Source organism: Schistocerca gregaria, chromosome 5, assembly GCF_023897955.1.
Source record: "Schistocerca gregaria isolate iqSchGreg1 chromosome 5, iqSchGreg1.2, whole genome shotgun sequence".
NCBI lineage: Eukaryota > Metazoa > Arthropoda > Insecta > Orthoptera > Acrididae > Schistocerca > Schistocerca gregaria.
The window spans coordinates 172,128,113-172,141,664 of NC_064924.1; the positions used below are offsets into that span (position 1 = coordinate 172,128,113).

The 13,552-nt window shown below is 42.5% G+C and overlaps 1 protein-coding gene across 1 annotated transcript in view; it reads right to left on the minus strand.

The window, feature by feature from the left end:
• Positions 1-13,552, minus strand: part of LOC126271993 (mitoguardin) — a 1,260,603-nt gene that overhangs the window by 8,118 nt on the left and 1,238,933 nt on the right. The window contains exons 6-8 of the mRNA XM_049974476.1: positions 7,213-7,325; positions 6,865-7,033; positions 6,542-6,775 (exon numbers count right to left, since the gene is read on the minus strand). Of these exons, the coding sequence (XP_049830433.1) occupies positions 6,542-6,775; positions 6,865-7,033; positions 7,213-7,325 (516 nt within the window). The remainder of the gene's footprint in view (positions 1-6,541; positions 6,776-6,864; positions 7,034-7,212; positions 7,326-13,552) is intronic.

Consider the following 13,552-nt stretch of genomic DNA (forward strand, 5'->3'; position numbering starts at 1 on the left):
AATGAACATGTGAGACACTATCAGGAATTATTTTAGATTTAAGTTGGGAATAAAGTTTAGAATTCACATTTTCTCATAACTGTTTCTGGGTAAGCAGCCACAGAATGCTACATAAAAAAGTATCTATGTGAGAATACTATTAAAAATTAAGAAACTTTACAGTTTTCAATGTTTTATCTTTCCCGTTAATTTGACATCATTAGTTGTGACATGAACGCCTTCCACAGTTTGTAGAAGTGTATTAACTGACATGGAATGAATGGATATCGGCATTTTTGTCTTTTGTTTCCAACCTTGCATGTTTTACACCCATCTTCTACACTCCATAACTTCTCACTTTTAGATTCAGATTCCCCATTACTAGCTGAATTTATTCCCATTTTTCCATACTCCTGAGCCACTTTTCTACATCCCACTACATATCACCACACCACCTTTACTCCCCATTTCTTCCTGGCACACTACTCTCCCCAGCACAGATGTCTACCACCACTCCTGCTAGTCATACCTTAGCATCAGGTATGTATCAACCTGCATAATTCAATATCTGGCATTAAGAAGAGTTACAAATACAATAAAGTATGTTTCTATCATTATACTTATCAGGAGGAATTTAATGTTAGAATGCATGTATTGAGAAATAACTTCTCACTGAATTTCTTATGAAGTATGCCTCAAAAGTGTATCAGGGATTTTAAACACTTCTGGTGTCACAATTCTGTGGCACTCAAGTGTCTTAAGATGACAGCCTTGAATATTTTGGAGAACAGGCCAGTAGGCTGAGTACTTATGGTGGTTGAGCCCTCTGTTCACAGTGTATAGCATCTAGGCAACTTCGTAAGCCTCACCAAGCAACACATTAAGAGATGTTTGACATGCTGTCTTCCACTAAAATGGAAATAATGATACCTCTTAAAAAAATGGCATGGCTATTCCAGCAGCCAGTGATGGAACAAGGTGCAACCAATTACACACTGTGAAGCACATTGGAACAATTAGTGCATATTGTTTGGGTCTGTCACATTCTACTAGAATTTACAGCTGAGCTGGCTCCAATTTTAATTAAAGTATACTGTAGAGCACTTTAGCAAAAAATTGTGCCTAGTGATTTAAAGAAAGCACATGTCACACCTCTCTATAAGTAAGTTAAAAGAAATTATATACAAAAGTAACATCCACTCTCACTGGCATCCATCTGCTTTAGAATCCTAGCATATTCTGAGCATGAACGAGATTATGTATGCCCAACAGTATATGTTCCGAAAACATCACCTGTGTAGATCCCATATCTCACTTTTCTCACTTGACACCTTTTAGGTCATGTAGAAAGGCTGTCAAGTTTATACAGTATTTCCTTACCACACTTCAGTTTGTATCACATCAATGTTCATCAACAACAATGAGATTATATGGAAGGGGGTGGGGCAATAAAAAAAATTAATTCTTGTTAGGCAGAACACAGCTTGTTACCTTGGATGAAGAGACACTACTTAATATCCAGTTTACATTATATAGCATATATTTTACATGTGGCTACCTTATTATTGTGCTATAAACCATTTTCATCTAGTTCCACAGAGTGTACAGATGGCACGTTTTTTGTTGTTTCGGTCCTCAGTCTAGAGACTGGTTTGTGCAGCCCTCCATGCTGCTCTATCCTATACAAGCATCTTCATCTCGAAATAACTAGTGCAATTTACATCCTTTTGAATCTGCTCAGTGTATTCGTCTCTTGCTCTCCTCCCACAATTTTTTACTCTCCCTGCTGCCCTCCAATACTAAATTGGTGATCCCTTGATGCCTCAGAACATGTCCTACCAAACGATGCCTTCTTCTAGTCAAGTTGTGCCACAAACTCCTCGTCTCCCCAGTTCCATTCTCTACCTCCTCACTAGTTGCATGATCTACCCACCTAATCTTAAACATTCTTCTGTAGCACCACATTTCAAAAGCTTCTATTCTCTTCTTGTCCAAACTAGTTATCGTCCATGTTTCACTTCCATACATGGCTACGCTCCACACAAATACTTTCAGAAACGACATCCTGACACTTAAATCTATACTCGACGTTAACAAATTTCTCTTCTTCAGAAACACTTTCTTTGCCATTGCCAGTCGACATTTCATATCCTCTCTACCTGAACCATCAGTTAAGTTTTCTCATTTAATTCCCTCAGCATCATCTAATTTAATTTGACTACATTCCATTATCCTCATTTTGCTTTTGATGATGTTCATCTTAAACCCTCCTTTCAAGACACTGTCCATTCAGTTCAACTGCTCTTCCAAGTCCTTTGCTGTCTGACAGAATTACAATGTCATCACGCGAACCTCAAAGTTTTTATTTCTGCTCTATGGATTTTAATACCTACTCCGAATTTTTCTTTTGTTCCCTTTATTGCTTGCTCAATATACAGATTGAATAACATCGGTGTTACTGTCTCACTCCCTTCCCAACCACTGCTTCCCTTTCATGTCCCTCGACTCATAACTGCCATCTGGTTTCTTTACAAATTGTAAATAGCCTTTCGCTCCCTGTATTTTACCCCTGCCACCTTTAGAATTTGAAAGAGAATATTCCAGTCAACATTATCAAAAACTTTCTCTAAGTCTACAAATGCTAGAAATGTAGGTTTGCCTTTCCTTAATCTACCTTACAAGATAAGTTGGAGGGTCAGTATTGCCTCATGTGTTCCAATATTTCTACGGAATCCAAACTGATCTTCCCCAAGGTTGGCTTCTACTATTTTTTCCATTCGTCTAAGCAACTAGTGTCAGTAATTTTCACACCTGTCAACACCTGCTTTCTTTTGGATTGGCACCACTATATTATTCTTGAAGTCTGAGGGTGTTTTGCCTGACTTTTACATCTTGCTTACCAGTAGTTCTAATGGAATGCTGTCTACTCCTGGGGCCCTGTCTCGACTTAGGTCTTTCAGTGCTCTGTCAAATTCTTCAAGCAGTATCATATATCCCATCTCATCTTCATCTATGTCCCATTCCATTTCCATAATATTGCCCTTAAGGACATCACACTTGCATAGACCCTCTGTATACTACTTCCACCTTTCTGCTTTCCCTTCTTTGCTTAGAACTGGGTTTCCATCTGAGTTCTTTACATCCATACAAGTGGTTCTCTTTTCTCCAAAGGCCTCTAATTTTCCTGTAGGCAGTATCTATCTTACTCCTAGTGATATATGCCTCTGCATCCTTACATTTGTCCTCTAGCCATACCTGCTTAGCCATCTTGCACTTCCTGTGCATCTAATTTTTGAGACACTTTTATTCCTTTTTGCCTACTTCATTTACTGCATTTTTATATTTTCTGCTGTCATCAAGTAAATTTAATATCTCTTCTATTGCCTAAGGATTTCTACTAGCCCTCATCTTTTTACCTACTTCATCCTCTGCTGCCTTCACCATTCCACCTCTCAGAGTTACCCATTCTTCTCCTACTGTATTTCTTTCCCCCGTTCTTGTCAGTTGTTCCCTAACACTCTCTCTGAAGCTCTCTACAATCTCTGGTTCTTTCAGTTTATCCAGGTCCCATCACCTTAAATTCCCACCTTTTTGCAGTTTCTTCAGTTTCAATCTACAGTTCATACCCAATAGATTGTGGTCGGAGTCCACATCTACCCTTGGTTCTTAAATCTGTCTTCCCATGATATAATCTATCTGAAAGCTTTCAGTGTCTCCACGCATCTTCCACATATACAATGTTCTTTCACGAATTTTAAACAGTGTTAGCCATGATTAAGCTATGCTCTGTGCGAAGTTCTACCAGGCAGCTTCCTCTTTCATTCCTTACCCCCATTCCATGTTCACCCAAAACTTTTCCTTTTCTTCCTTTTCCTACTATCAAATTCCAGTTCCACCATGACTATTAGATTTTTGTCTCTTCATTATCTGAATAATTTCTTTTCTCTCATCACACATTTCTTCAATCTCTTCATTGTCTGCAGAGCTAGGTGGCATATAAACCTTTACGATTGTGGTAGGCATGGCTACAATAATGCTGTTTGTGTGTGGTGTGGTGGGGGGGGGGGGGGGGGGGGGGTGGTAGGGCAGGGGGAGATTGATGGCATATTGGGCCAATTTTCAGGTTAGACCCAAACAGTTAATAATTCATATAATTTAAATAAATTGATCCAGGAACATTACTGAAACTGGCAGTATAGTAATGCTTGCTGGAACAAACAATAGTTACAATAAAGAAGAATCATGGCTATTTCATAAACCTATAACGAAATAATGACAATTCAGATGGAATCAACATTATGTACAATCCCATACATACATACATACATACATACATACCAGTCCAAACAAAAGCAAATGTATCTACAGATTAAACAGCCAATCAATGCAAGTAGGTGCTGAGTTTTATCATGTCACAACAAGTGACCAATACACTCCTCAGCAGATATAATTATACAAGGCATGGGGTGTATCAGGAAACTAAAGGAAAAATAGCTTTGTGTAACAGATTGAAAGCAGAGTTCATCACCAAGGAGGAAGGAAATAATCACTTCAGAAACCAAGGAAAATTCAACAGCAGCAACTGAAATAGCAGGAGAGCCAGATAGAGAGATGAAAATTGAAGCATAATTGGAGTAGCAAAGTCAAAAACAGTGCTTTCTGCATTTGAATGATTGATTATTGACCAAAGGAAAGAAGAAATCTACAGGTGTAACATCACCTGAGGAAGAAGATAAGGAAGAAGAAGCAGGAGGAGGAGGAACGCCACAAAATGGGCATCAACTTAGGAAGAAGAAGATGTAAGTGCCATCCCACTTCAGTTATTTATTAGTTGAGGACCACTGGTAGCTGACAATAAGATAAGTACAGAAGGAATAACAACCTCATTATGTATGCTTGTGGCAACATTAAAACATTCAGTCCTTGATAAAATGAACTTTTGAACTTACAGGTAGCCATAGGTAACACTGATACAGAATTTAAAACCCAAAGTTACCAGAGAAAATGAAATGAAGTACATAGATATAGGTTATATCTAGGCAATTACAAATTACTATCACACTTTTGCAAGAAAAAGTTCATTAATGAAGGTTGTTGCATATTTGTAAAAGAAACTGCCCAGTAACATCAGTTTGTAAAGTTAATATTGTGTAGAAAACTGCCAAAAGGCCATTGGTGCAAAGATGTGCCACAAACAACTTTTACTGTAATACCTGGATACAGGGCAGTATGTTGAGATTTCAATAGATTTGCACAAATCACGAACAGTGAACTATGATACTCTTTGAAGAAAAAACTTGTGGGAACTTAAAATTAACTTATTATCAGACAAGATTCAAACCAGAGTGACTCTACTTAAAACATATGGTTTTCACAATACTGTGAAAAGTTTTATTAAAATAAGCAAGAATTCTCAGTCTGTCACTCATTTTACAATTACCAATGCTGAACCCAATAGCTATAATAGATTCCTGATACATGAAACAAGTCTATCTGATCATAATTCACAGATGTTATCTATGAAAGTTGCTGTGAAGATAGCTATTATCTCTTGCAGAGATACTAGCATGTCTAACAGTTAGTTCCAGAAAAAAATTGGAAAATAAAAATTGGCAATGATCTTACCTTTCTGATAATACAGATGATAAATACAGAATTTTACTTGATATTTACTTAAAAGCTATAGGACAGTACCTACCAAGCAAAACAAGGAGTGAAGAAAAAGGAGGCATTTGCCCTGCAATGCAAATTATAATATATATCAAAACATATTTCAGCAACTCCAAACCATTGCAATAAATGTGTGTACTTCAAAGTGACAATGTATATGTGTGTGAGGGGGGGCGGGGGGGGGGGGGGGGGGGAGGAGGCTATTTCAGTACACTTACACAAATTTTTAGCACTGTTTACAACGAAATATAATAAAAACCCAAAACATCTTAACCCTATGGAAAGACAATAGATCACTGAATTGTGGTATGATGAAATGTTCACCAAAAGCAACATGGAAATTAACAGTACTCACATATAAATACTCCATTCCCATTCAACACTGATACTATACTGTCAAGTCAAATAAATACACTGATCACTACAAAAACTGTTCATGTAAGGGGCATACCATATTGCTTCCATAATCTAGCCCTTTTGATCAGGGTTTTCCATACTTTTCCCAAATAATTTCAGATGAACATTAGGGGAGTTTTGTCTTCCCTTGTGCTGACACCAGATGAAGCACCCCCATACCAGTTACCAAATATACCATTAAAAGAGATATGTGCAACAATTTGCAAATTTAATGAGAAAATGTTTGCTGTTATAATATTTGCAGCAAGTATGTAGCTGATAGACATATCATATGAAGTAAAAATCATAATGGGCTCCAAAGAAAATTTTATTTGTGCATCCCCAGAAACAAAGGAAAACAATGCAGCAAACAGATTTTAATTTCTCAAGTATTAAAAGGTGCATAACTCAAAAGTGACAGTTAAGTCAGTGGCAGCTAGAAAGTGAACAAATGAGGCTACTGTGTCTGTGATAAAGAGAATAAATTAAATCTTACTGTTTCTTTAAATCCATTTGAGAGCCATCTGTTCTGGACAACTGCTGTAACTGAGGAGGGTGGAGAATCAAGGTCTTCGAAAGCATCCATCAAAATATAATCGAGCACTATATCATAAAATGTCATGGCTTTAACTCCTTTCAAACTCAGTTCCTGCTCAACTTCAACCCAGTTGCTCTCATTATGTAAAAATTCTAACATACTCTCATAGGCAACCAAGAATTCTTTTGGATCCTGTGAAAATAAAGAAGTTTTTCCCAGTTATTTACAACAAGGAAATATTAGTTAAAGCCTTATTACAATTAGCAGGTAACAATTCTTACCCTGTCTGCAAATAAAATAAGATCAGTAAGAACTTGCCGACCCGTATCAGCAAACCATCTAGAAACTCCAGGGTCTCTAAACAAATACTGGAAAGCTAATCGTATACAGTGAAGTTTGCATAGATACTCTACATCAGATGAACAATGCACCATTTCAGTTCGTAAAGACCTGCAAAATAAGCAAAAGTGTAGGATTCCACATAAATATTTTCAAGTGTTATTCCTGAGGTGAATTACCAGAAATCAAAGTTAGTTACTCATATACAATATAAGCTCTGAACTTCACCATTTGTAATAAACAAGATTTAATTTCTTGACAAATTAAAAAATACAGATTCACCAACATACCTGTAAGGAATACCTGATTCTTCAAATTGTTTTGTTGCTGACTGATACAGTGCGAGACTTCCTATGTCAGGAAATATGTCAACAAATTCTTCAAATTCTCTCAAGTCAGCTACCTAAAAAAAACCAGGAGTAGTAGTAGTAGTAACAACAACACACTGTTGGAATGGGAAGGAATCCTAATGTGTGGTAAAAGTACATTCTGCCACGCACGTCATATGGTTTTCAGAATATGAATACACATGCAGAAATGAAAGTTCTGCTGTTTACCTTCCAAAACTTAAACAAAAATCAGTTGTTTAAACTGTAAACAACTTCTTGCAAGATATGAATACAATACACATCCACTTTCAGTGAAGAGGAAATAACATAGGTCATTGATTCTGGGCAGTAAGGCATACATAATAGCAATTTCTTTATTACCAACTCATATATTCAACAGCACCTTAGAGACTTCTCTAAATCCGTGGCATCCTTTTCTACCCAATTATTGTTATGATGCTTCATAGTATGGCTTCAGGAAGCCTTTTGATGGTTTATAAAATTTAAATCTACTGCTAGCTGCGGGTAGTAAAACAGGTTCCAAAAATGGGATATTCCTTAAGAGCTAAAGGAAACAGAAAAATGAATTCCTAAATCCGATTAGCTCTCGTTAGTTCTAGCTATAAACTGCTACAGACAATGATTCTAAATAAAATTAATAAAAAATGCAGAGAGCATCCACATCAACAGGTGGGTTGTTAAACAGGTCAGCCATATATAGATCAAGTACAGTGTCTCAAAACTGTTACAGAATCATGCTTTCAAGAATACTTGAATACAAGCATTGATAGTATTAGATATTACTCACGTTAACACGTAATCCACTGGTATCTACTGAAAGGATACTGACAGATGGTCTAAGTCTTATGACACTGGTATCTCAAGTGGTAATGGGTTGGTTGGTTGCGTGGTTGGTTTAAAAAGAGGGGTAAGTGACCAAAGCACACAGTCATCAGTCCCTTGTTCCTAACACAACAGTGCCACAAGTATGCAAATAAAACAGACGAGACATATAACACAAAACAGAAAGAAAGGAAAAACCACAAGAACGAAGGAAATGCAACAAACACTAAAAGGAACAAAAGAGGACAAGAAAACAACATAGATGCTAGAAACAGAAGAGAGTAAAACAAGAAAGAAGATTACAGTGGCTGGCCGGCCATAAGACTAAAAAGGAAAAACCAGTCACCCTGCAACACATTAAAACTTCCACTCAAAGCACTAGGGTGGAGGACACAGAGGGCAAAGGACATGCACTAAAACTTAGATCAAGTGATAAAACCCACCCTCACGAACAAAACGTAAAACTAAATCAGCCAGTGAGGTGTTTTCAGATAAAATGGTTGGCAATGAGCCCGCCAACTCAAGATTTCGTCATTGGGCAGTCAAAGTGGGACAGTGCACCAGAATATGGGCCACTGTCAACCGGACACTGCACCGACAGTGAAGCGGGTCTTCACAGTGCAAGAAGAAACCGTGGGTCGCCCAAGCGTGGCCAATGTTGGGCCAGCAGAGGACAACTGATTTCCTGCAAGAGGCCCACATGGAAGACTTCCACACGTTCGAAGTCTCCTTAATGAAATACAGTTTGTTGTGTGTATTGTTATGCCACTCCATCTCCAAAAGATGAAAAACCCTGTGGCATAAGTAAGAATGCAGGTCAGGTTCAGAGATGCCCATCTCCAGAAGCACTTTCCGCACAGCCTGTTTTGCCAGCCCGTCAGCAAGTTCGCTGCTTGGAATCCTGACATGTCCTGGGATCCACATAAACACCACTGAATGATGGGACCGGTCCAGTGCATAGATGGACTCCAGGATGGAAGCCACCAATGGATGGCGAGGGTAGCACTGGTCAATAGCTTGTAGGCTGCTCAAGGAGTCAGTACACAGAAGAAACTATTCCTCGGGGCATGAATGGATATACTGAAGTGCGCGAGATGTGGCCACAAACTCTGCAGTGAATACACTGCAGTCATTGGGCAATTAATACTGTTCAGTATGGCTTCTGTGGACAAAGGCAAAGCCAACATTACCATCAGCCATCAAGTTGGCAGTGTAGACCACTTCAGAGCCCCACAACACTTCAAGAACTGAGAGGAAGTGACAGTGGAGAGCCGCAGGGTTAACAGAGTCCTTAGGGCCACATGAAAGGTCCAAGCGAAGCTTCAGAATACAGCTACACCACGGAGGTGTACGTTAATGGACCTCGAGGAGAGGTGGTGAAGGGAAGGACTCCAGACAGAAGCAATCGCACACAAACCACAGTCGTTAGCCCTGACCTGGACCGCCTATGTGGCAGGTGAACCGATGTGGTTGGGAAAAGAAGACGGTAATTAGGATGTTCAGGAGAACTATGAATGTGTGCAACATAACTGGCGAGCAGTTGTGCACGTCCTATTTTTAATGGAAGGACTCCAGCCCCCACCACTATGCTTTTCACCAGACTTGGCTTAAAAGCTCCTGTTGCTAGTCTAACTCTGCAATGGTGCAATGGGTCGAGCAAACGTAATGCTGATGGCGCCGCCGACCCATAAATCACACTCACATAATCAATGCGGGATTGAACAAGGGCTCTGTAGAGCTGCAGCAGCGTAGAACCATCTGCCCCCGTTGGTGTTGCTCAGGCAGCGGAAGGCATTGAGGTGCTGCCAACACTTCCGTTTAAGGTGACGAAGATGAGGAAGCCAAGTCAAACGAGCGTCGAAAACCAGACCTAAGAATCTGGTATGTCTCCACTACAGTGAGTGGTTCCTCATTAAGGTAAAGTGCTGGTTCCAGATGAACGGTACAACACCGACAGAAAGGCATTACACACGTCTCCATGACGGAAAACTGGAAGCCATGGGCTAGAGCGCATGACTGCGCCTTGTGAATGGCTCCCTGTAGGCGACCCTCAGCAACACCAGCACTGGAGTATCGTCTGCATACAGAGAAGATGAGACGGAGGGCCCGACAGCTGCTGCTACACCGTTAATGGCCACTAAAAATAGACACACAATACAGAGCCCTGCGGAACTCTATTCTCCTAAATATGGATGGAACCTATGGGAGGCATCAATTTGAACATGGGAAGTACGGAGCGAGAGGACGTTTTGGATAAAAATCTGGAGCGGGCCATGGGACCCCACTCATACAATGCAGGAAGGATTTGACGTCGCCAGGTCGTGTCGCATGCTTTACATTCATCAAAAAATCGGCAGCCAGGTTTCGGCGCCTGGAAAAGGCTGTTCGGATGGCAGACTCGAGGGACACAAGATGATCAGTGGTAGAGCGACCCTGGAAGAAGCCACCCTGACATGGAGCCAGTAGGCCATGTGACTCCAGGACCCAACCCAACTGTTTACACACCACACGTTCCAGGAGCTTACAAAGAACGTTGGTGAGGCTGATGGGTCGATAGCTATCCACATCAAGCGGGTTTTCACGGGTTTTACCACCGGAATGAGGGTGCTCTCCCGCAATTGCGATGGAAAGACGCCATCGCACCAGATTCGGTTGAAGATTTTTTTTTTTGGTTTAAGGGCGCTCAACTACTGAGGTCATTAGCGCCCAGTCACAATTATAGGAGCACATAGAATCTAGTAAAACTCGGGGGGGCGGGGCGGGGGAGGTAACACCAGAAAGTTCTTACAAAGATGCAGATAAAATAAGTGAAAGTTAGATGTCTTTGGACAAGCCAGTCAAAGTAATAAAACGAAAAACACGAGCAGCTGCTCGAGCGTCATCAGCTAAAATATCCTGTAAAGTAGATGGCAGACACAGGACAACACGAGACTGACTAAAACGGGACACGACAATAAAACATGGTACACTGTCAATGCATGACCACAAGGGCACTGCGGGGCTGGGTCACCGGAGAGCAGGTAGCGGTGGCTAAACCGGCAATGCCCAATCCGCAAACTGGTCAGTAGGACCTCCTCTCGCCGAGATGGTCGCGAGGAGGTTGTCCAAGCAGTTGGGAACGGTTTTACGGCCCAGAGCTTGTTTCCTTGAAGTGATGACCAAGTATCCCACCACAATGACACAAGCCTCTTACAAACAACCCCACTAATGTCAGATGACGGGATCAATGGGAGGCTGGCCGAGGCAGGAGGACTGCAGCCTTGGCTGCAGCATCAACAGCCTCATTCCCAGGCACTCCTACATGGCCGGGAACCCACAGAAAGCTGACAGGAGAGCCATCGTCAGCAAAAGAATGGAGGGACTGCTGGATCCGTTGCACCAAGGGATGGACCGGATATGGAGCTCCAAGACTCTGAAGAGCACTTAGTGAATCAGAGCAGAGTACGTACGATGAATGGCAGTGGTGGCGGGCATACTGAACGGCCTGATGGAGAGCAAAAAGCTCTGCCGTAAAGCTGGAACACTGGTCGAGGAGCCGGTATTTAAAGGTGACGGCCCCGACGACAAAGGCACAGCCGACACCATCGTCAGTTTTGGAGCCATCAGTGTAAATAAAGGTGTGACTGGCAAGTCGCGCACGAAGTTCGACAAACCGTGAGCAATACACTGCAGCTGGAGTACCCTCCTTCGGGAGCGAGCTGAGGTCGAGATGAATATGAACTGGAGCCTGGAGCCAAGGTTGTGTCGGGCTCTCACCCTCTCTGAAGGTGGTAGGGAGGGCAAAATCCAATTGTTGAAGCAGGCGACGAAAGCGGACTCCAGGGGGCAGCAGGGCAGACACGTTAAACCCATACTGACGGTCGAGAGAATCGGCGAAGAAGGACTGATAAGAGGGGTGGTCGGGCACTGACAACAGCCAGCAGGCATACCGACAAAGCAGTACGTCGCGCCAGTAGGTCAATGGTAATTCGGCAGCTTCAGCATAAAGACTCTCGACGGGACTAATGTAGAATGCTCCGGTCGCAAGACGTAATCAAAAATGGCTCTGAGCACTATGGGACTTAACTGCTGTGGTCATTAGTCCCCTAGAACTTAGAACTACTTAAACCTAACTAACCTAAGGACATCACACACATCCATGCCCGAGGCAGGATTCGAACCTGCGACCGCAGCAGTCGCGCGGTTCCGGACTGAGCGCCTAGAACGCGAGACCACCGCGGCCGGCCTGAGACATTAGGTGGAATGCAATCCATAATTGGATTGATCGCTATGGCAAAAAGGGCTACGCTCAAGACGGAGCCCTGAGGCACTCCGTTCTACTGGAGGAAGACGTCTGACAGTACGGAACCCACATGTACCCTAAACTTTGGATCTGTTAAAAAGGAATCAATAAAAAGGGGCAGGCGACCGCGGAGACCCCACCTGTGCATAGTGCGGAGGATACCTCCTCTCCAACAGGTATCATAAGCCTTCTCCAAATCGAAGAACGCGGCTACCGTTTGGCGCTTTCGAAAAAAGTTGGTCATGATGAATGTCGACAAGGTCACTGTGGTCAACAGCGGAGCGGCGGCGACGACGACGACGAAAGCCGCATTGAACGTTTACCAACGTTTACCAACTAACCAAACTAACCAAACTAACCGAGCGTTAACCATGCGCTCCATCACCTTACAGACACAGCTTGTAAGAGAAATGGGGCGGTAACTAGAAGGAAGGTGTCTATCCTTCCCGGGTTTGGGTATAGGAACAACGACGGCGTCACGCCAACGCATGGGGACTTGACCTTCGGTCCAGACGCGATTGTAGGTACGAAGTAGAAAGCTTTTGCCTGCCGGAGAAAGGTGTGTCAGCATCTGAACGTGAATGGCATCTGGCCCCGGAGCAGAGGACCGGGACAGTGCAAGTGCACGTTCTAGTTCCCGCATAGTAAAGGGGGCATTATAATTTTCCAGATTCAGCGAGTGGAAGGAAGGTCGCCGAGCCTCTTCTGCCTCTTTCCTGGGAAGGAAGGCAGGGTGGTAATGGGCGGAGCTTGAAACATCCGCGAAAAAACGGCCAAAGGCGTTGGAGACACCCACAGGCTCAACAAGTACCTCATTACCTGAAGTCAGGCCAGGTACCGAGGAGTGGGCCTTAATGCCCGACAGCCGGCGCAGGCCACACCAGACGACAGAAGAGGGAGTAAAACTGTTAAAGGAACTGGTGAAAGAGGCCTAACAAGCTTTTTTGTTGTCTTTGATGACTACGGCATTGCGCACGGAGTCGTTTGTATCCAATACAATTCGCCAACGTAGGATGGCGGCGAAAGGTGCGTAAAGCACGTCGTCGAGCACGGATAGCGTCTCTGCAAGCCTCATTCCACCAGGGGATGGAAACGCGACGTGAAGAAGAGGTAGTACGAGGAATGGAACATTCGGCAGCATTGATGATAACAGCCGTGAGGTATTCGACCTGACTG